Below are 23,712 nucleotides of genomic sequence, written 5' to 3' on the forward strand. Positions count from 1 at the left end.
ATAAAGACAGTTTAATAGGTAAAGCAAAAGCTGCACACACAAGCAAAGCAAGACAAGGCATCCATTCACCCCTTTCCATGGGCAGGCAGGTGTTCAGCTGTCTCCAGGAAAGCTGGCCTCCACCACATGTAACAGTTACTTGGGAAGACAAACACCATCACTCTGAATGTCCTGCCCTTCCTCCTCCTTCCCCCAGCTGTATATGCTGAACGTGAAGCAGTATGGTGTGGGATATCCCTGGGGTCAGTTGGGGTCAGCTGTCCCAGCTCTGTCCCCTCCCGACTTCTTGTGCACCCCCAGCCTGCTCACTGGTGGGGTGGTGAGAGGCAGAAGAGGCCTTGACTCTGTGTAAGCACTGCTCAGCAATAACAAAAACATCCCTGTGTTATCAACACTGTTTCCAGCACAAATCCAACACACAGACCCATACTAGCTATTATGAAGAAAATTACCCCAGCTAAAACCAGCACAAAAGGGACGGAGCAAAGGGTGTTGTTGCTATGGGCAGAAGGCAGGGAACAGAATCTGTTCCCTCTGTTGTACAGGATGGGGTCTTTCACATCCACTCAGGGCTTCTCTCCACAGCAGAGAACAGACACTCCTTTATACATATTTGAGACCATTAGTAATTTCACGGACTTTTGTTATTCTACCCACTCTCTCAATTGCCCTCTTTAGTAGGTAAGAACTGCCAGCCTTCCACATTCCTCCACAAGAAACTTCCTGGGCCATCGACGATTCCCATCTCCCAAATCTTAGGCTCTTAAGAGGACTGACTGCTAGATACAAATTTAAGTCAGGCTACTTTGATGAACTCTCTAAATAGTCACAGAAAGTTTTCTACAGATCTCAGACAAACACTAAGCCCTATCATTTCCAAGCAGGACACATCCTTATGCAGTAAACCCTGCAGGCTATGGAACATCTCAGCAACGTACCTGCCTGGCAGCTCTGCTCTTGGTACCAGCTTAGCCCATCTTCTCTGGGATCTGCAGGAAACAGAAGCTTCCCAAGATCAGTGCAGCTGATAAGTCATTCCTACACACAGCCCATCATACACACACTGCCTCTGCCTCATAAGCTTTTCCTTTATGTGCTTTGGAACAGGGGGAACCGATCAGGAACAGCCTTATCCCAGGACCATCATTCCCCATGCAGACCACCACTGCATAGTGACAGTACAGCCATCACTAGAGAGGATGCTGTGAAGGACAGCAGGTAAGTTGAGAAAAGAGAGGGCTTTGCATGCAAGAGTTAAATAGCAGATAGATTAGATCTCATCATTTGAGATTTCCAGGAAAAGTATTGTGTTGCTATGGAAACCTCAACATAACCTGGGTTTTCCCTCCTTTTGTTTGTTCATTTTCTACAAACACTGGCCTCTCCCAGTCATCTCCAGTTGGGCTTGCAAAACCAATTTTTTTTTCTAATGTCACTTCTCTTCGCAAATGTATTTTTTGGTACATTGCCTTTTACAATATCACTATCACAACGTCCAAACCCTTCTTTTGCAAGGAGTACTGTATAATTTGCTACCCATTAGGAAACGCAGCTCCTAAACACCTTGTTCTCTTTCTGCTTGGGGAAAAAGGGAGGAAAGCCTCATGGTAATAAAACTAAGCCTTCCTGGGCTTCATTCAGGGAAAGACATCTACAGCCTCCCTTCTCCCAGAGTCAGCAACATCCGCCTCTAGTGATTGTTTTAGTACTTGTAAGGACCTGCCTCACTCTCGGCATTGCAGGTGTTTACTCCCAAATTGCAACAATTCTGTCCACTAACTTTCCATATAGCAAATGAGACCAAACCCAAAAAGCAACCTAAAACCCCTAGAAATGGACTTTCTATTTGCAGTAGGGTCAGAGAGCCACAAAGCGAGGAACATACCAAGAAAAAAAACAAGGTCCTGTGGATTCTTCTGTGTTAGATAGCCCAGGCTCATCAGTGACGATATGTGCACAGCTTGAAGATGCCAGATGAGAATGTAGCAATACTACTACAAATGGGCAAAGAATCACATACAGGCAGTGACACTGGCGACACCCTGGAGGGGCATTTCCTGTAACACTGTCTCTTTTAGATTGTCAGCACTGTAAGGCAAAGACCATCAGGAACTGTTAGACAATAACAGCAAGAGCCAAATCTGTTTCTGGCCCATTGGCACTACAAAACCAAAAGTGACACAAGGTGACAATGAGAGGAACAGACCCAACCCAAGCCTCATCATGTCATGCACACAGACAAAATAAAAACTTGGTCTCTATCTTACAAGACATAAGCTGCACTGATAAGAACTGCTACTAGGTTTTGCCACTCTGGAGTCACCCTACTGATATCAAACAATGGACTGTAGAACAGCAAGAAAGCACCCAAACCCTTTGGGGTTGAAGAAACAGAATTGTATTGCACCAGTGCTGATACTTACCTACCATCTATTTTCTTGCATCCACTGACATCAAGAAAGTCCACCATAATCAATATTCTGCAAACATTTTCATAGAAATGTTAGCACTAAAAGTACCACAAATTAAGAGGGTCCCTTGAATGCTACAGAAAAGACACCAAGTGTGAAAGGCTATGGAGTTTCATCATGTCACATGTAGTTGTCCCCATTTAGAAGGTCTCAAGAACTGTAGTGTTCCCTTTTTAGCTTTGGAAAAACGAAGCATTTCACAGGCAAAGAGAATCTGGATATTCAGCTCAGTTTTTCCTTGTTTTTATTCCCAGGTATCTCTAGCCATTTATTTTACTTTATTATAATAAGAAGGATTACCCTCAATGAGTCTGATGGAAACATCAAGAGACTTTCCAAAAGGAAGGTGTCCTTGCAGATACAAGGCTTTAGCACACAGCATTTATCTGCCAGATTCCATTTGTTTGTTCTGTATCTAACCACCTCTTAATTTACACACACACACACTCTTCACCTCCACATCAAAACACAGCCTCATGTATGAGCCTCTCACACTCACTCCTAATCACCTTCACAAACTGCTAGTCACAGGGAAGTGACTACCAAGTGCAAGCTCTATTACCTCCTTTCTCCAGACTAGCTCTTACTTCAGCAGCATAAAGGGTCATATCCTTAGATGGAAAGATCTGTCCATAAGCTTTGGAGACTTGGTGACAGCTAAAGGTGGCTCCAGTGCCTGAGAAAGCTTTACAAGAGGTAAAAGGGCACTTCAAAGCCGAGTCCCACTACTTGTATAATGCAAGACGATTTCACAGATACTGGCGACCTCAAAACACTCTTCATACCCTCCAGTCAGAAGACAACACCAAGGAAGGACACAGCCACACAAAACTGACCATCAGTTGACTGAAATCTTTATATAAAAAAAAGGTTTTAATTTACAGTTTACCTGGTCCTGGCTAGTCCTAGAATATATGAATGTCAAGCTGCAAAGTTGTTATCCTGAGGCTGCAGATTCAGCAAGTTTCCTTTGGCTTTCTCAGCAAAGCTGCGCAGAAACAAAACATGAATTCACCACCACTACCTGTGCCAACAGCCCCACCGAGTGGCCACACACACCCCTACAGCTCCTCTTCCAGCTCATCCTACAACAAAAGCAGAAACGTCTCACGAAACACTTGAAAAAATACAAAACTTGCTCACCTAACCCAACCGCCCTCAGTTCGCCCAAAGCCTAAGAGGGCTTCCGAGACAGTTCTGAATATCTTCTTTCTGGCAAGACTGTGGAGTAAAGGCAAGACAGGAAAGAAAGGCTTCCTTCCTTCACAAGGAAAGCAGCAGAGTAAGACATGCAAGGTATCACACAGCCTCTTAGTTTTGTTCATGTTCACATACTGTGCCAAGTTGCCATAAGCTGCCCACCCATTTCCCCCTTATCCATTACTACTTTTCTACTTGAAGAGATACCAAAAGGGGCTTCATTCCAAATTTTTGCGGTTTAAGCCACATCTCTGAGACAACACATCCTTGCGGGCAGGAGATACTTACCTTCCTTTTTAATAGTTTATAGCATAGAGACTGTGCAAAGGAAGGATACTCACAAGTAACAGGAAGTTCAAGCTGTCCTGTCCATACATATATTCTGTTCATATGTTTGAGCTTGTAAGAGGAGGTATTTTCATCTGTGTTAATGTACAGCACACTCCCAACAGTACAGCAGTTACATATGACAACTCTGCTGCTAAGCTCCATGCCCTCTCCTCTACTCTACCCACTTCCCCCCATACGCACCTTTTTTTTTTTTAAATTCTAAGCTAAAACTCTTCAGCTCTAAGAAAGGAGGTTTGGGGACACGGTATGGACAAGCTGATGGACAAACCATCTTAAACTTCCTGCTCCTGGAAAGTGACATTCTGAGTGGTAACCTACATTCAATGACCTTCTGGGTGATCTAAGCTACTGCCTGATCTATGCAGGTTCCCTAAAGAAAAGCTCTACTAAGACCCAGACCACACTACATTGGAGCACAAAGCAAGTGTCCGGGCTCTGCTCTATATTAACCTGATTTGGCATCAGTGTTACCTAGTCACTCAAGCATAGAAGTAGAGGTACAGAACCAAGTTTACAGGATATTTATACAAAGATAGAGTCGATGTTAGATCTCCCACATAGGTTAGCATGCTCAGATCAGAGCTACATCCTGCCCTGGTTTCCCAAAGATCACCAGAAGCAGTACACACATGGAAGATGCAAACATATGGCTCAACAAAAGGATTATGAACAAGCGAGATACTAAGCAAGCCCATCTTAAAGAGTAAGAGATCTGACAATTGTTAGCATCAGAGGGAAAGTGGTTACTGCTTAAAAAGACATTCTGGATCATTATACAGCTAAAATAATTTTTGCTATACAGAAGGTATAGGCAGCACATAATATACATATGACTATGAGGAAGCTAAGTTTCCTCTAAAGAAAAAAGGCCTGGCATCTTCAGGTTGACCCTATGAGTAGCCCAAGCAAAAGATAAGCATTTGTAACTAGATCTAGACAACACCTAAACAAAGAAAGAGGTCTTGCCAATATTAGACTAGCTACAGAAATTCAGAACAAGGACTTGCCAGTATGCACTAGATGTTTAGAATACAGATACAGCATAAAGCCACATTAAGACACACATGAATTATTGGACCTTGTATGTTACTGATGCTGCTTCACATCATCAAAATACTTCCATTGTTGATCTACCCAAGAACAGACACTGGAACGACAGCAAGATGAAGTCTAAAGTCAAAAGTGGAAGTACAGCCAGTGGTAAGCATGAAGGCTGATATGGAGGTTTCCCAGACTGAGTGAATAACCAAGATCAACTCACAAGACCACTGGAAAGATTCCTGCTTCCCTTTGAGCTTTTACCTTAAAAATGTAGCAGACACCTCTATCAGAAAAGTATTTTTCAATTCAACAATACACAAACCCGCACATTCCCTAACATACACATTGCTTATAATATTAGTGGGGGGTTTTTTGTTTCAACAAGGTAAGTTTGTAGGGAACAACAAGCTCTTATGGCCAAAGGAGAACAAGGTATCTTATCTCACATAAGATTTGTGCTAGAAGGAAGAAGTGGGGAGAGAAGTATAGTAACAGTAAAATAAGCAGCATCAATACAATAAGAGAGTTAAGGGCTTTGCTGAAGCGGCTACAACAAACTGTTCTTGCCCAGGTGGGCATCCAAAATTACTTCATGTCATATGCACTCAGAGAAGAGGAGACACTATACATATTTTACTAGACTAATACATTCCTATGGAGCACTCTCACCTCAGTAAAAATTACATGTTTGCTTACAGGATTGTTATCTAATAATATTTTTCATATTACTCTTTAAACCTAATATCTAGCTGCAAATATACTGATGTATGCAGTCTCTATTTCTGTACTGCTAAAGATTTCACTCTGAAATAATCCATGTGCTGGGTATCAAACGTAGTCATGAACACCCCTGTCATCGCTAGAGGCTTTTTATGGGATTTGGTTTTTGATTGTTTTAAAAACTTCTCAAAAATGTAATTTGACCCAGATACTACAAGCAGGGTACACACAGCTAGACTAGACACCCGATCAGGGTATGGCTGTCAGCCTTAAAGAACAAAAAGTCCCCACAGTATAACCAACCAACAGTTGCACTAGCAAGCTGGAGGGGCAGCACAAAGGAGGTAAGACTGGAATTCTCAAAGGCAATACCAAAGCTAAACTGAAACACACACATAAGATCAGAGCCCTCCTAGACACCATCTTAGAATGCTTTTCCCCCCCAAGTCCTAAAAAAGCTCTGATTTACTACATAAGCAAATATTGGTGGGAAACTAACAAGAGCTTTCAAGGAATCTGAGATTCATGTACACTCGAGTGAAATACTGAGGGCATCACTTATGCTTGTCTGAGGGAAAAACATACAGAGCTGAGCATAACCTTTTCAAAAGTCTGTAACAAGGCTGCTATTTTCAAGGACCAGCTTCTTTATTACTTACAGAATGTTGTTAGTAGCTAAACACATTTGAAACAAGTGAGACCAGAAAGCCTTGCAGCCCAAGCAGTAAAATGCAAATTTGCTACAAAATTTATGTAGTATATGAAATACTGAAGTACATGGAAAAAAAAAAAATCAAATGAAACATTTAAACAGTGTTATGCCAAGCTGTATAGCAGCTACTGACATTCAGTTATTCTCCCAGGTAGACCACAGGGAAGGCTGTGAAGGTCTCCTTCCACTAAGGAGAAAACAGACAGACTAGACTATCAGCTTCATAAGCATCCATCTACAATTCACTTATTTCACACCGGTGTCTCAAAATAAAGGAGTTCTACAGTTTTGTTTGATTTAGGCCTTGGCAGAGGGCTCTAGGCATATAGACAGAAGTACTAACAAAAAACCCAAATAAGAAAATTTTGGGTAACACTGCCCTCTTGAGGGAAATCGAGCTGTATTGCCTTAGCAAAGCCATCCTCCCTTCACTGCTATTCAGGTCACACTAAAACTCCCCCCACTGCCTTGCCATATGGTTCAAGATGAGTAGAAGTTCTTGAAAAGCAGCAGATGACTCACGCCTAGGAATCAATTATCTCTAGATAAAAATATAGTTTTGGTTATGTGTTATTTATAGGTATTTTAGGTACAGACAGGCCCCTCTGAAGGCACAAGGACCTATTGGAAATATATAAACCTGTCCCTGGAAGTCAGTTGTTTTGTTTCTTCATGAATTATGGCCTTTTATTTTACCCAACAGCTGGTGTTGCAAAACCCCTGAGAGCAGGAACCAGAATCTAGCATTTTCTTTGTCCTGCAAATTCCTAATCACTGGGCTACACAAGCATGATCTCTCTAGCCTAACAATCTTGATCTTTATATGCAGTTTCCTGAACAACAGTAAGATTATCCCACCAAAATCATCTGCTGGCTGGAGTAATGCCTTACAGCATCTATTTGAAGCTTTTGGGAATCTTTCCCAAGAGCTGCTGTACCATCCAGGCTGTAGAGCACAGCCTCCAATCAGTCTTTACAAGAAAGCAGATACTACTCCTATATTTATAGAATTTCAAGTCACATGAGTTTACTTTGAATCTTTACAGCATCACAAGAAAAAAAAAAGAGATAGGACACCCCAAAATTCTCAGAGAATTTAAAAGAAGGAATGCTTGGCTTCCCATATCTTGTCAAGTTGGGATATGGGATAGACTGACATGAGAAGCAGGGATATCTCAAGAAAGCTCAGGGAAAACTACACAAGCCTTTCCATCTGTCTTCAGGAATTTCATAGTGTTGTAAGTCTGGAAATACCTAAATATTATTATCAGTTTTGCACAGACATCAAGTTCATTAGCAAGTACTGCCAATGAGAAGCAACATCTTCCTGCAGTTAGTATCTGTGTCACACTAGAACCCAAGCTATGGCAAAGGCAGCAGAGCGCACCTGCGGATGAAAAACAAAGCTTTAACACACCAAAACATCACTAATTATTCCATGTATGGCCTAGTGCATGAAATCTGTAAATTTTTCTGTGCCTTGTACTTACTTAACATCTTTAGCTCTTGGGAAATAAAAAAAATCATCTACCTTGGCAGTTAGACTTTCATTAGTCTCTACACCAGATGCTGCTGCACAGCATTGCAGGACTCGTCACACACACCTATCACACAGGCTGTATTTGGTGGAAATGGGAAAACTATGAGAAGCTTTGTACTAGGTTAAGATTTGCAGATTAACATGGACTTTCACAGAGATGTCTCACATGCTACAGTGTAAGAAAAAACCTCAAAGCAAAACATCAGAAGGGTCTGATGTCTCAGTAAGAACTTTAGAAGCAATGATCACCTGCTGTTCCTGACTTGCTAGCACCTCTAGCTAATAAGTTGAAGAATTAAACAAAACCAGAAAGATATTATCCATACAGGCTTGAATCTTCCTCCCTTCATTATAAAAAACCTCTAGTAGTACACATTCCTACAAATGTACAAGTAAAAATTTTTAAATTGGAAAGTTATGCCAAGTCAGTTGGGAGAGTGGTGAGGGAAAAGACATAACAGAAATAGGGTTAAATATCCTTATATCAGCTATTTTTAAAATTAATTTTTTGGGAGGAGATAGTTAAAAACACTGTGGCAAACTGAGTGCCATCACAAATTAAGGTACAAAATAGTCATCTATGTAATTTTTAATAGGACTAAGCACCCAAACACAGACTTTCTAATAAACATAGATGAGGGTTCAATACCCCACAGAGCAGAAACAGTGAGTTCAAGCATCTAGAGGTATTATTAACTAAAATGATACTCTTGAGTGTTTACAGTCACTAATATTCGTGATGAGACTAAGTTGGCATTCACCTGGATGCTACTGCTCCATCAGGATTTAAGCTTAATTGAATAATGGCAGTGGAATATCACCTATTAATGACTTATCTTGAACAGTGTGTCAATTCAGACCAGACTAAAGTGCCAGATCTTCCCAGATCAAAGTTTGCAGAACAGCTTCTACAAAAAGCAGGATTCTGTCTAAATATCAAGCAATTCGGTGTTAGCAAGACTTGAGTTATTACCACTAAAATCAGATACTGACTCAAAACAATGCAAAGAGGCTAAAACAAATGTTTTCTTATCCACATCAGCAAGCTCACAACATCGGAATCTGTTTAGAAAGCTAAATGTGTTCTGACATGGTTTTTGAGAAAGCTGGAGTAGTTACCCATCCCATGCAAAGCACAAGCTCTTGAGTTCAGATATAAGGATAAACATAATGGAAAGGCAATACAAGTGAAGACAGGTTTAAGAACTACTTTCAGGAGTCTGAACTCTAAGAAGTCCCTTCTTCAGTTCAGCAATTTTATCTTCTCTTGCAGCTGCATAACTCTTTGCTGTCTTAATTAGAGAGTCATGATGCTTCTCCAACCCAGCCTTCAGATTTAGGTATATTTCCTAGAAAGAGGAGATAAAGTGGGGGGGGGGGGGGGAGGAAAAAAATCCATCAGCAAAGTCAACATATGATTTATAACAATTTAAGTGAATCATCTGGTGGTCTCAAGTGATTTCAAAGGTACCTCATCCCTGGCTTAAGAAGCAGCATTCACAGAACACAAGGAAGTTACAAAACATCAGAAAAGCAAGAGCAGATATAAGCAAAATCCCAGTATTATGACTCCAAGTAACTCAGGTGATCACAATACTAAGATGGTCAAACAACCAGCCCAGTATTCACACTACTACTGCCCCATTCCGTGTTACCCTGTGTCACCAAGGTCTCTGCTACTGTGACTGCTGCCATTGTCCTCCCAGCATGGACAGTACTTTAGTAATGAACAGATAGGATGAGATGGTACAGGCAGACTGTGACCCCCTACTCCCAACCCATCACGATTTCCGCCTCTTTCCAAAGCTGAGCTGGACAGTTATCTTCCTGAAACCCTAAGAAGAAAGTGTTTGTGACATGGCAAGTGATCCTGTATTTGAGGGAGACTGTTGAGAGGATTACAATACTGCCCATCACTACAACACAAACATAAAGCCTCAGAGGCGAGGTCCCTGGGGCCAAACAAAAAAAAAGAAAAAATCCAACTGCATAGAGCTGGAACTACCATGATACAAAACCTGACATCATGGAACTAGCATAGTATCTGCTACAGACACAGGTGGGAAGACAAGTTTCATTTCACCTCCTAAAATACTGGGCAATCACACCATTCCAGTCTTTTCTCTCGGGTCAGCAAAGCCCACTTCTCCTGTGGGCCATTCATACCGCCTGCAGAGACAAGAACGAGCCCTAGCAACCCACTGGAACCACAAGAAGTGCTCTCCCTTTCACTATCCACCCAAACCACCACCTGCACTACTCATTTTTAGGGCAATAAGAGTTCCTTTAGCTACACAGCGCAAGTTAAAAATCAGTTTTGAGAATACCAAACAGGATTCCCTTAGGAAAAAAACCTCACCTTGGCTTTCATTTCTTCTTTTTCAGCATTCTCCTTCAGCTGATGAATTTTGAACCTTGTCTGTTGGATTTCCTTGTGAATTGCTGTCACTTTATCATATACAGCACCCCTCTTCTCCTGAACTCTGTTACAATATCTAAAGGTGGAAGAAAAAAATTAGCACTGAGTCAACTAATTCCAGATTAAAATTTAACCACACCACAAACAAAGCTTACATTTTATGAGCACGAAACTAACACCTTCAAGAAGCAATGCTTTATTACTTGCTTGGAAATCTGTCCAATTCTTAAACTAGAACAACTTAAGTACAAGAAGTGAAATTCAGAGTGGAGTTAGAGGAGCATGTTGAAAATCCTCAGTTGCTGTCAGTCAAGGCAACTCAAGGGACTCCAGCAGAACCAACCCAACAGACAGCTGGACACTGCATCTTCCTGCCTTTGAGTAATGCAGTACAGGAGTCAGGGGAGTCCTGCCTAAAGGCCATCCACTGGGCCAGGTTAAAAGCAATATAGCTGCACTTGATGTTTCAGCATAATTGAAAGTCACACATTTTCCTTAGCCCTAGATCCCCTCCCACCAAGTTAGAGCTCTAATCCCATACATCTACGTATGTTATCTGCAACTTCCAGTCCATCATTTCACTGCATCCCAAACAAAGACCAAATATTTCCCCAGCTTGCAGGTAAATTCAGATAGCTCCAGCCGTGAGCTGCCATGTAATCAGCAAAGGGCTAGCATAGGAACAGGAGATCTACTCTGACTTCAAGTGCAAAAAACACCTGCCAGTTTATACTAAACATTTGTACAATAATTATTTGTAACTGTAGCAACTGCTTTTTCTAAAGAGTGGCTGAAATCACTCATACATAGCAAGAGTCTGCTTACACTTCCTACCTCAAGGGATCAGCAGGACCAGCATTCACCAGCAAGAACTCATTTTCAAACCAAGGTTACCTCCCTTCCCCTCTTGCTTATCAAAACATCTAATTTTATCACTCAAGAAATACCTAACACATTAAAACCAAATAAATTGGCATCAACATCTAACATAAAGGAGCATTAGATTATATTATCTTAATTCTTTATTTGGAAGGAAAAGTAGCTTTTAATTAGTCTCCTTTAGCTAGTACAATACACTAAATGGCAGCAAGATTCCCAGGCTTCCTTTGCTCCTCATTCCACACAACCTTATCAGCATGACTAAATATTAGTTGACTCTCTCAGCTATGCAGAAGCAGCTCTCTTCCATGATAGTTAATCTACCCAGCCAATAATTTTCCATATTCCCTTTCCTATCCATGTGCAAAAAAAAAAAAGTTATATGATAAGCTTTCTCTATAATGGTTCAGCACTTCTAATCTCACAGTGAAGCCACAACCTTACAACACTGCGGTTGGCTGCTGCAGAAGTGACTGCTGTGCTGTAAACACTGCCTTGCAACTTGCCTTTAGCATATGGTAGGAAAGAAGATGGGCTAAGAGGCTTTGATCAAATGACACTTTTCCTTTTGTTTTAGAAGCATCATGTCAGGATAATACTCCTCTGAGATATGAGCCCCATTTCCCCATGGGTCTTGAACATCTTTGATAATGAGCAAAAGTGGCAAGGGAAATTATGAAAAATTCATGAAAGGCAAATGGGGCTTTGTTGAAGCCTGATAAGTTGGAAAATTATCCCAATGTGACATTCTCTTTAAGAAGATAAAAGAATCAAGAATAAGCATTATAAATTAAATTAGCGCTCCAATAAAAGAATTGCTGTCAAGTCACATTGCAATTATTGATTTGAGACCCCAAGTCCCTGCCTGCAGCATTACTGGTCTTCATACAAAGCTATCCCACATTGCTCATTTTCTTCTTACTGCTAAGCTACGTGTTTGTACCAGACGCGAACTTTGGTAGCACATAACAAAGACATAAAGTAGCATCAGGCAGAAATGTCAACTCATCCATACTCAAACACAGTGTGCTTATATTGCTCAACGTCTTCACGCTTCTTTTTTATCCTTATTTCAGCTGTAGACAGCTTCTCATGTTTTGCAGTGACCAGTCTCTTTAAGGACATTTCATCTGTCTTCCCCTTTTTCAGCTCTATCTGAGCACTCTCAAGCTGGTCCTCCAGATTTCTGACCTAGAGTATATAAGAAGTATTAAAATAAATTAAATGGGGGAAAAAAAATAACCAAAAGAGCATACCCTGTTAGTAAACTAAGATCAAAACTAGCTTCTTGCTTTCTGAAGATCTGATTGCTCACTATTTCTCCCAGTTAAATCGCAGTTCCCTAGTCCTTATCTGATTTTAAATACATCCAAATGGACAAGATTCCACCACTTAGAATGATTTTCAGAAGTTACTATGAGTTCTGCTTAGCCAAGGGCAATTTGAAAATATCCTATACAAATACCCCAAAAGACTGCATACCATTTTTCAAATGCTCCTAACTACTGCATTCTCCCAAAACAGAGTAGCAAATAGCAAGGTACTGCATTGTGGCAAATATTTCATCAGGGAAAGGCTGGCTTAGTAATATTAATAAAGTTAAAAGGCACTCAAAACATGATTCTCCCTGAAGTTGTAATTTTTTGCTCTTAGTCTCTGCTCTCTAGGCAGAAAAAATGGATCTCACTTTTCTTCTTCCATCATTTCTTACCAACAACCCCAAGACAGTTCAAACTATTTTAGGTCAGGTTTCTATGGTAACAAAGGCTTTGACTATTAAAAGTGGTCAATAGTACATTAGCTAGGGGCATGCAGCAAAGCAGCAGCTATGTTTTACTGATGTTTTTAAGAATGAGATTTTGAAGTTACCCAGTTTCTTTCTTTTTGGGGAAGAGGAGAGATGGGAACTTTCAAAATAGATTTACTGATGATCACCTATCTTGCTTAGACATTAAATTCTCCCTAACCAGATACAATGTGGATAATACAAACCTCTGATAATACACTGGCCAGTGTCTCCACATTTGCTCCCTGTCTTTCCATCTTCTTTTGATATAACTGCACCTCCAGTTGGCATGATGGCAGAACCTCAACTAGGTCTCTATAACCTTCATATTTCTCAATAACTTCTTGCTTTAAAGAGAAGAGACATTAATAAAACAGCTTTGGAGTTCAGCAGTTATTTTGTGTTGTATTAATGCAATAGACTTTTGTACCCATTCCCTCATCGTTTAACATACACTAGAATTAATATTTAGTAGTTACTGAAGTGAGATCTTCAGTTTGTAAAAACAGCATTTGTTCAGAAAGCACAGGAAAAATGACATGCAAGTGTTTTACAGTGAACTAACTAGCTTGTTACAAGAGCTTTCAGGACAGAAAAAAAGCTGTACAGTGAAGAAATTCTATACTGTTAAAACAAGAGTTACATAAAGCATCATAAAAATGAATGTCTGGAATTACAGCAATCAAGTTTACACCTTTGGAACAAAAATATCTAGGGAGAAAAAGTTATGCAAGCTGCATTGATGTATGCACAAACATGAACTACAAACCTTTAAAAACTGGACATCACAAAAAAAACCCGACAAAAAACTAGGAAGGGAATTCAGTGTTCAGCATAATAGTGGAGACAGCCATCAATTCCAGAAACAGTGAACGGTAACAGAGACACTATGAAGCACATGTTCTAAATCCAAGGACATTCGCAAGCTGCCAAAATACTGTCATCTCTTGAGAGCAAACAGCCAGACAGTATAGATTCAGGAGTTGCGCACTTAGTTTCACAAATAAACAGTTACTCATCGAGGACAAAGCAACAGTGATTGCAATACTGTTTTTCAAAAAAGACACCAACACAAAAAAAAAACACAAAAAAAAAGGCCACACAACCAACTTTCAGTTTTCTCTGAAGTTGTGATTTCATTCCAGAATAACCACTGTTCTGTTGATTTTTGACTGGAAGTCGTTCAAGAAGCCATTCTAGATGATGACAGTTCAGTAAAATGTGTTTTGTTGAAGAAAAACCTCACCTTGGATTTCTTGAGTTTCTTAACAGTCTCTTTCATCAGTTCTTTGTAATTTTTCAGTTCCTCTGGACTCTCCACAATTTTTGATTTCAACTGCTCTTGTTCTTCTTTCAAAGTAGCCATTGTCACTTTAAGCTCATTCTAGTTAACAAGACAAACGCACTTTCAATATTAGTAATCAGGTGAACAAAGAGAAACTGTGAAGCATGGTTTTCCAGGATCTTATGACTAGATAGGTTCTTTTCTCTGTTGTAAGTCATTCTTCAGTAGGAAGTTTGTTTAAAAAATAAATTCCTCTAAACAGCATTAACATTCCCAATCAAAGCAGTTAACATTCCATTTTGCTCCCTGAACGTGCTTACAGGGGTGCAATACTAAGTCACAAGAACAGCATTTAGCTAGTACTCCACAAAAAGCCTGCCGAATAATATATATTAATATCAGCTTTCTCCTTCAGAACCCCTCACCTAGGGCAACCCAGGCAGCCACTGCAGGGTTTCAGATCCAGTTCTATCAACCTGGTAGAAGAGCAACAAGCTTCCTGTGCAACGTCTCAAAAACCTCCTGTTTTGTCCCCACCAGGTTCAGTGGCTGCCTCATTAGCCATTTTACACACTTAAGGTAAGCCCATAGTGTCTGAGAAGTCCCAATTTCTTGCCCTGTAACAGATCAGCTTCCTGAACACGGACAGAGCTTTACATTGCAGATGTGTATTTCAAGTTCACAAAACAAGCTACTCCAGTAAAGCTTCCGTGGGGGAAAAAAATTAAGCCAAAACAGTTTTTAAAAAAATAATAATCACCACCTGAATGTTACCTAGCTCTGAGAATAATTTGCTTTTATAAAAACAGATGATGTATTAGTTGATCCAAGATGCAAGCTACAGCCTACACCTACACAGAGGTTTACTTACCAGTTTTCGGGTATTCTCTGCAATATCCGACTTCTTTTGTGAAATCACTTCTTGCAAAGCTGTCTTAAAAAAGGCAACAAACTTTAAATCAGCATCTCTACAACTACTACCACCTTTACCTTTCTATCATAGATCTGTCTACAAGAGAAATCCCATTTATGGTTTATTTGGACTGCCATAACTAGCAGACAAAATTGCAGTCTATAAGATTTAAAAGACAGGGAAGGAGAACATAGTCACAAAAGCCACTGGGAGCACTAGGGATGCAGCCAGCAGTAGGTAACTAGGAACAGGGATAAGAGACAGACTACCTCTATCCTTACTGACCCTGGCAGCATTATACACACACACTTTCTTCACCAGAGGCACTGTTCTTGAGAAAAAACTACGTTAATACAAGGTCCTCAATAATATAGACGCCAAGCACACACGTAGTTAATAATATTAATAGAGACATGACAATGTAACAAAAAAGTCCTAACTACAGATAATTTTTTTTTCCCCAAAGTAGCTGAAAAGGTTGCCTTAGATCTTAGAGGCAAGTTGCCATTGCTGGAAAGTTACCCCTGCAATCAGTCCTACTCTTTCTGCCAGGCATTCCCTTGGCTGACCCTTCTCAGGCCCCATTTCCTGCCATGGCTCATCTCCAGTTCCAATTCTTCGAATTCAGGTGCAAAACAAAGGGAAACATACACCTCACACTTCTGAACAATAACACAGGTATCTCCCAAGTCACTGCAGGAATGAATTTCAAAAAGAAAGAGCTGAATACACTTTTGTATTCCCTAAGTCTGATTTCAAGTATGTTTCACATTCCTTACAGGAAATGAAGAGCTGGTGCTAGGGGTTAGACAAGACACTGTGTTGCAATGACCTTTGTTTTAAAATCAGAAGAGTCCCCTTTATCCTTTGCAGATGTAGGGAGAGGGGAACAAAATCAACATAAGAAAGAAACACCCATGATCAGAAGTCATAGCAGCATTTCAGAGAAATATATAACAAGATCATACTTGTTTCCGACGATACTCTTGCCTTAGTAGTTGCTCCAGTTCTCGAATGTTATCTGTCAGTTGCTTGACCTCTGCTTGATGTTCAGCTGGAACAGTGCTAAGCAAAAAATAAAGATATTGGACAATTTCAGCATCATTATAGTCAGGTTGGAGTACAGTAGATAAAACAATCACTCTCTCCAAAGAGTTTACAATCAGTAACTTTAGTAATCAGAGCAAGACAGTCTCAAATCAATACATCATATTTTCCTTTGATTTAAGGTTTTTGTAGTTGAAGCATAATCTACAGAGCTATTTTGGCAAGAAGTGGTACAAGCATAACAGAGAACTAAGTTTAAAGATGATGTTAAGCAAAGCACAAAAGAACAACACTTCTACCAGTTTTTGTGGTGATTTTCATTTATGAAATTTGCATACTATTACCTGCCATAGAAACAGCTTGTATTAGTGTACACCTATAGCTAGCTAGAGAGCCTCCTGTCCAGCACGTACCAAGAGCAGCTATCAGAGGAAAAAAAACTCTTTGCCGTGAAAGCTATCTTGGAAACTAGTCATCTCTTCATCCTATTATCCACAAGCAAAAGCGAAACTTAATGGTGCAAAGACACAGGCAGTATGACTAAACGGCCTGAAACAGAGAATGGGGCAAACATGTCAAATAGCTAAGGAAGACAATTTTATCCACCTATTAAGTTAAAGATGGGCTTCCTACAGCTATTGAAGAGATAAAGACCTATCACTAAAAACAAACTATAACAGCAAAAAGTTTCACTGTAGTCCCCAGCATACAAAATACAGTATCCTCTCAAAGCAGCCATACACTCCTGAATTCACATTTTTATTTTCTGCCAGCAACTCTTCTAGCCTATTGCCAATAGAGCTACTTCCGTAACTCTGAACACAGCCCAACAGCAACATCAATACATTTAATGGCTTATTTCCCAGGGAGGCTAGCCAGCCAAGTCAGACAAGGGCCAAAGGAGAAGTCAAGTCAGCTCAAATTAAAAGTTCCTACAGTAGTTATCAAACAACTTTGTCAAGTCATACAGCTCAACTACTCAGTTCCTGTTTAAGCACGCCATATAGAATCATGGAATCATTTAGGCTGGAAAAGACCCTTAAGATAGAGTCCAACCATTAACCTAACACTGCCAAGTCCACTACTAAACCACATCCCTGACCACCACATCTACACAGCTTTTAAATACCTCCAGGGATGGTGACTCAACCACTTGCTTGGGCAGCCTGTTCCAATGCTTGACAACCCTTTTGATGAAGAAATTTTTTCCTAATATCCAATCTAAACCTGCCCTGGTGCGACATGAGGCCACTTCCTCTCGTCCTATTGCTTGTTTGTTACTTGGGAAAAGAGACTGACATGCACCTCTCTGCAACCTTCTCTCAGGTAGTTGTAGAGAGGTCTCCCCTCAGCCTCCTTTTCTCCAGGCTAAAAAAAAAAAAACCAGTTCCCTCAGCCACTCCTCATCAGACTTGTGCTCTAGACCCTTCACCAGCTTTATTGCCCTTCAGACACACTCCAGTCCCTCAATGTCTTTCTTGTAGTGAGGGGCCCAAAGCTGAACCCAGTATTCAAGATGCAGCTTCACCAGTGCCGAGCTGCGTACAGGGGGACGATCACTTTCCTAGTCCTGCTGGCCACTTTAGTTCCGATACAAGCCAGGATGCTGTTGGCCTTTTCGACCACCTGGGCACACTGCCAGCATTCAGCTGGCTGCCCACCAACACCTCCAGGTCATTTTCTGCTGGGCAGCTGTCCAGCCACCCTTCCCCAAGCCTGTAGTGTTGCGTGGAGTTGTTGTGACCCACATGCAGGACTCTGGACTGAGCCTTGTTAAACCTCCTACAACTGGCCTCCAGCCTGTCCAGATCATGGGCGCTGAACAGGAAAGTCAGCCAAGTCAAGTAGTGCATCTCAGGGCTTACTCCTCATACTCACTTCAGTTTCTCCAGCTTCACTGCTGCCTCCCGATTGGCAGCCTCCAGTTGTTGGTGTTTCTCCATAGCCGATTTCTGCAAATTAAATATTCAGAGAAATTTTTTATTTTAGAGGAATGTCGTTTCTCTCTGGGCTTCTATTAGAGCCCCGCTCATCATTTTTTCACATGAAATGCACCATCTCTGAACTACTGAGATATTCAGAAGAGAAGCCACCTGCAATTCTAGCTTCAGCCCACTGACTTATTCCTTTCTCAAAACCACATGAGGTGTCAAACCTTCACTTACCAGGTTAAATTATCAGATAAGTTACTGGAAAAAAACTTCAGATAATAGCCTAAGAAATAACTTTATCACGGTCATACAGAAACCTTTACAATATTGACAAGCTCATCCACTCTTCTAAGCTGACATGTTTCCTTAAGGGCTTTGCAAAGGTTTTTCTTAAACCATTTGCAGTAGCTGTGTATGCTTGTAATATGTAATATAGCCGTACAAGTTTTACATAATATTAAACCGGTACCTTCCTGCATTACTTGGCTACATATAAGATTCCAATGTGTTATTTCAACACGCAGTTAAAAAAACCCACAATCATCATGGCTCCCAGCTCGAGGTTAATATACTTAAGTAGGTATCTGGAGTAACACAGCACCCAATCTTACATAGTTCAGTTGTAACTCCAAGTAGACCTCACGTCGGAATTCTCTGAAGTTGACAAAGTTGAGAATGCCACTCAAGAAGCGAGCTGTCCTCTTTGTTTCTGAAAAAGAAAGTGCAAGCCATCACTATTCTGGTTTCCACGTGTATTGCAATTGCTTAGGAAAAGTTGAGCAAAACATAATTCAGGGGAGACAGAAATTACAAAACAACAGAATCCACACTAGTTCTTCTCCCGCTCACCTGATTTCACAGACTACACAAAAACTAGCACTAAGCTATGAATGTACAGTGTCTTAACAATTCTATGCAATTTAACAAATGAAAATGGCACCTAGGAGAAAAACTACTAACATACAGCCTCCCATTAAAACAGAAGTCAGAGAGAAAGAGTGGCAATCTTCGACTACAACTCACTTACAGTGAGATTCTGTCTTCAATCAGAATAACTGAAGACAGCAGTTGGAACTGCAGGGACCTTCCGGCTCTATTGCAAGCAATCTTTGTTAAAGATGATTACAGAGGCCTTGAATGTCTTAGACAAGACAGAGCCAGAAGTGAAAGAGTTCTTCAGAATAGCCTTTTCTAAGTTGTTTGTGTTGTACCAGAACCACCACTGCTGCATATTGAAAAGGGTGAAGAAAAAAAATTCAATTTCTTCCTACACAGGCATCAGCATAAGAAATTCTATAGCATTCCAGAGTTGCCAGGATAATTTTCATTACCATCTTACACTGTTCTTACACTATTTCAAGTATGTCACAGTCTGCTCTCCAGACCAGCAGCTCAACAGACTCGTAGCATTCAAAACTCCCCTCAGTTATTTAACTGGATTAGCCTACCTAAGGAATAAGGAGGAGAACTGCTCATTAGAACCAGCTTGTCTAAGGGCCACAGCAAGGGTCAGAAGAGTAGCTGGAAGCCAGGGACAGTTCTCCATACTAGATGCCCATCTGCCTGTGCCAAATGAGAAAAAACACCTGGATATCAAGTGACACCCACCACCCCAGGAAACACAAGGATGACAATGCACTTGCTTACTTGGGTTTAAAACATCAGCAATTTGAAAATCAGTAATCCGGCACACTGGAAGTAAGCGCTCCCTGGAAGGAAAACAAAATACAACTTTATCTGCAGTGACCATTACTCAGGTCTTGTGCTATATCCATTTACTACAAAACGGATCTTCTCCTCTCATCCCAGAGCAGATGTTCTGCAAGTGCAAAACAGTAAGTCTCAGGAGAATAACACAGTAGGACTCCACACACTTTACAAATTAAAAATTTGTATTCTTACAGCATCTCAAAGACTTCTATAGACCAAATTCCAGCCTGTAGAACAACTTTTCAGCTTAATTAGGGAACTCCTAGACTTAATTGTTAGTCAGTTCTCCCCTTACAACTGAAATGAAGCTGAAAGTCTAACACCCACCTCATTCCAACAAAGATATCTACACAACAGGTACTTAAGATCCCTCTTCCAGGTGTAATGATGACTCTCTAGCCACTCAAAGTATAGATTTGTGCTCCATCTTGGTAAGGCTGGAGTATTTGGTTAACATATTCACTTTGACAAGATACCTCCCTGCTGAGAATTTTACTCTATTAAACATTGCTGTCCCCTGTTCATCTGCAAATTTCATTTTGCTTGGAGCCAACAGGCAGTGAAACCACCATCAGCAAAAAGGCATAAAGTCCCACTACTTCCAGTAAACTGGACCTTTTCAAGGAATAGCAACTGAACAGATGCAGCATCTTCTACTTACATGTGAATATACAAGTTACAAACAGGTAGAAAGCCTTCAAATATCTGTGGATACATTATGTCAACGTTGACTGGCATCTAAAGAGTAAAGAGAGTCAATGCATAAGTAGAGAATACTTAAAACAAAAATACACAGGTTTGTTTCCACAGCATAAGGTAATTCAAATAGGTTAAACACACTGAGGATGGTCTCCCCATCCACAGGAAACACATTAGAGGTCAAAGAATACCATCAGATTAATCAGCAGACTATTTTAAGTGTCAATTTTGGCTGGTCAAAATATAAAAAGACAACAATAACTAAAGCAGCAACATTACAAATTCTAGAATTCAATCTAAACCCTCTGTTTTAATTTGTTCTAACTGGTGCAGAAAGACAATCTCTGCATTACACACCTAACATGAGAAGCTCTTTCTTTAAACACCCTGAAATTCACACACTCAACTGTTTATGAAGAAGTCAGAAGGAGAAGGTAGTGGTACACTGACACCTTTTTCTGATATTTTAAGCCTCTTAATACAGTATCCCAGATAATGTCATTGCCTGCGAAGAACTGAGTTATCTTCTGCACATATGATCCTCCCTTTCAGTTTACCCAAAAATGGCACAAGACAATACTATTTATTCTGACTTTCAGGAATCAGTTCTTGTTCAACAGAGACAGAAGATAAATCAGGTGTTAATCAACAAGGTATCAGTTAACCTCCGCTGCAGTTCTCCTTACTTTCCTCTCAGTTAATGTTTGATCATCTCCACTTCTCCATTAAAAGCAACATTTACTTTCCTTCCAGGTCAGTCTAACATCTAAGCAGAGACACTCCTCCAGCTACAGCCAAAGGCAGATGCCCAAGACGACAGTACATCTTTTTAAGGCCAGAGATGGTGTCCCTTCATAAACTGGTCCAATCCCTACTTGACATTACAGACATTTCTATCACCCCCAGCATCTCAAAGAACAGAATTCACACCTCAACTGCAGAAGGAAAGGCTCTCCACAGAGGCTTGTCTTACAGCCTACAGTAGTGAGCTCCTCTTCACATCTGCTAGTTCCTATAGTGCAGAAGGAAGTCTCCTCTCCATTAAAAAAAAAAAAAAAAGGGAAACACAGAGACAGCACACCCACAGAACCACTATTCCTACAAGTATCTTGAGCTGAAGCCAACTTCCAGACCAGGAGCAACGATCAAAGAAACTTCTCAGACATAATCAGCAAGGCCTCAGCGACAGCCCACAGATGATGCTCGCAGGTTCATTTACCTCTGGTAAACAACCCATGCTGATGGCTGCGCTGCAGTACTGCGCTCTCATTCCTGCTAAGAGAACACACTGGTTGTCTCCCTGAACACACACACAAATGCCCATGGGTATACAGCATCTAACACACAAGTCTTCTGCAATAGAGGCAGAATTTTCAAGCTCCCATTTATGCAATTAAAACAGACAAAACAGCAATCTTCTCACTATCAAATGGCAAGTAGCTAAGAGTGAGATACTTTGACATTTAAGTGCAATATTTTTCTCCTTTCACATTTAGTTACACCTGCCACCACAGACATACCATGTAGAAATGCTCCAGGCGGATTCCATATACCTTCTGCAGGAGTCTCATGTAAACCATGTGTAAAACCTCAAGCTGCAAGAAGAGAGGACATGAATCAGTATTCCATACGATTGGTTATTTAGGGTTCCCAGACTAGGCCATAAAAGTAGCTCTGCCTTTAACACACGAAGACTAATTTCACTAAGCTACCAAGACAACGTTTTACTTTCCAAGAGTTTGCAGTTCAAGCATTACTATCTCATAATACAATTATAAGAAACAGCAATCAGCTCGGACAACTACAGTCCTACCTACCACAGCTATGCATTTTTTTTTATTACATTGCTGCTCACTGAGCAGTTTTCAAACCAAGTGACACCAAAATCTAAAAAAAGTCACAGAAACTATAATCCCATAGCAAAGAGTACCCTTCATCACATTATTAAAACAGAGGGGCAAGAAACACCTACAAGTCAAACAGTTATTCATTTACAGCACTAATCCATGATCAGTTCAAATCAATATTGCTTCTTAAGAGCAATCATCTATGCCGTCATTCCCTAGTCAAGCAGGGCAGCCTCCTCCTTCAGCAGGCACAGGCACTTACAGAGCAGCACACGGAACCACACTGAGGCATCAGTTCCACTTTAAAGCCACTTGTCTTTTGTTGAGGTCACTGTAAGTCTGCACCAACATTAATGGTCAGATGGATAGAAGAAAAAAGGGGGGGGAACAGGGAGGGGTTGCTTTTTACAAGATTGGTTTAAAATCACTAATTAATCAACTAAGCTGTTGAAACTATGACACTGTGCCAAATACAGGGGCTGTTTTATCCTAGTCCCCACAGAACTGGGAAAAACAAACCATGTAATTTCACGTTTGTCCGTTTATGAACCCTCCCTGGTGAGGCTCTCAAGCTGAAGGGAGGAGAAGCTCTAGGTTTCAGCCCAGTAACTCCTACGAGACTAATCTGCCACACCGGAAAAGCTAACCGCCTCACTTGGAAGGCGTTACTGCACGCCGAAGACCACGCAAGCCGCGGGAGCGATCACCCAAGAAACCCTCTGGTGTTAGGGCCCGCAGAGGCCTCCCCTCACGAAGAGCAGGGAGCGGCCCGAGCGCGACGGGGCTCGGAGCGCCGCTCCCCGCCAGCGCAGGCCGCGGCCGGCCCCGCGCCCCCTCCCGCACACCTTGGGGCTGTTGAACACGTCGCCCTTCACCAGGTTGCGGGCCTCGGCGCCCGTCAGGACGTGGCTGCGGAGGTAACTGATGATGTCATCGGCGCTGTAGCGGGGGAAGGTCATCAGCTCCATCGCGGCACCGAGCACCAGCCGCGCCGCCAACCGCCTCCAGCTCCGCTGCGCCGCGCGCCGCTTGAATCTGGCGGGCGCGTGCCCCGCCCCGCCGCGTCACGCGCACGCCCGCCGAGGGCCTATCGGCGGCCGCGCTGGCGGGAGGGGGGCGGGGCTGGGTGAGGCTTCGTCCCGCGCCGGCCGTTGGCCGTTA

General features: G+C 41.4%; 1 protein-coding gene across 1 annotated transcript; it reads right to left on the bottom strand.

Annotated features, from left to right (window-relative positions):
- Positions 1–8,610: 8,610 nt before the first annotated feature.
- On the bottom strand, positions 8,611–23,535 carry NUF2 (NUF2 component of NDC80 kinetochore complex). The gene is made up of 13 exons (XM_074831680.1): positions 23,397–23,535; positions 22,225–22,299; positions 20,667–20,743; positions 19,943–20,004; positions 18,907–19,004; positions 18,243–18,316; positions 16,286–16,382; positions 15,276–15,338; positions 14,366–14,503; positions 13,326–13,466; positions 12,349–12,524; positions 10,395–10,530; positions 8,611–9,384 (listed from the first exon to the last, which is right to left on the bottom strand). The coding sequence occupies exons 1-13, from the start codon at positions 23,517–23,519 to the stop codon at positions 9,235–9,237; spliced, it is 1,410 nt and encodes a 469-aa protein (XP_074687781.1). The 5' UTR covers positions 23,520–23,535; the 3' UTR covers positions 8,611–9,234.
- Between the last annotated feature and the right edge of the window lie 177 nt (positions 23,536–23,712).

Source organism: Strix aluco, chromosome 8 (genome assembly GCF_031877795.1).
Source record: "Strix aluco isolate bStrAlu1 chromosome 8, bStrAlu1.hap1, whole genome shotgun sequence".
NCBI classification, from domain to species: Eukaryota; Metazoa; Chordata; class Aves; order Strigiformes; family Strigidae; genus Strix; species Strix aluco.

What these genes read in the sequence shown, in the direction of transcription:
- NUF2 (XM_074831680.1), bottom strand. Translation starts at nt 23,519, where the DNA reads ATGGAGCTGATGACCTTCCCCCGCTACAGCGCCGATGACATCATCAGT. An exon ending in CAGAGAATACCCGAAAACTG is followed by an intron (nt 14,504 to 15,275) that starts GTAAGTAAACCT and finishes CTTGTTAACTAG; the next exon opens with AATGAGCTTAAAGTGACAAT. An exon ending in AGAAACTCAAGAAATCCAAG is followed by an intron (nt 13,467 to 14,365) that starts GTGAGGTTTTTC and finishes TTCTCTTTAAAG; the next exon opens with CAAGAAGTTATTGAGAAATA.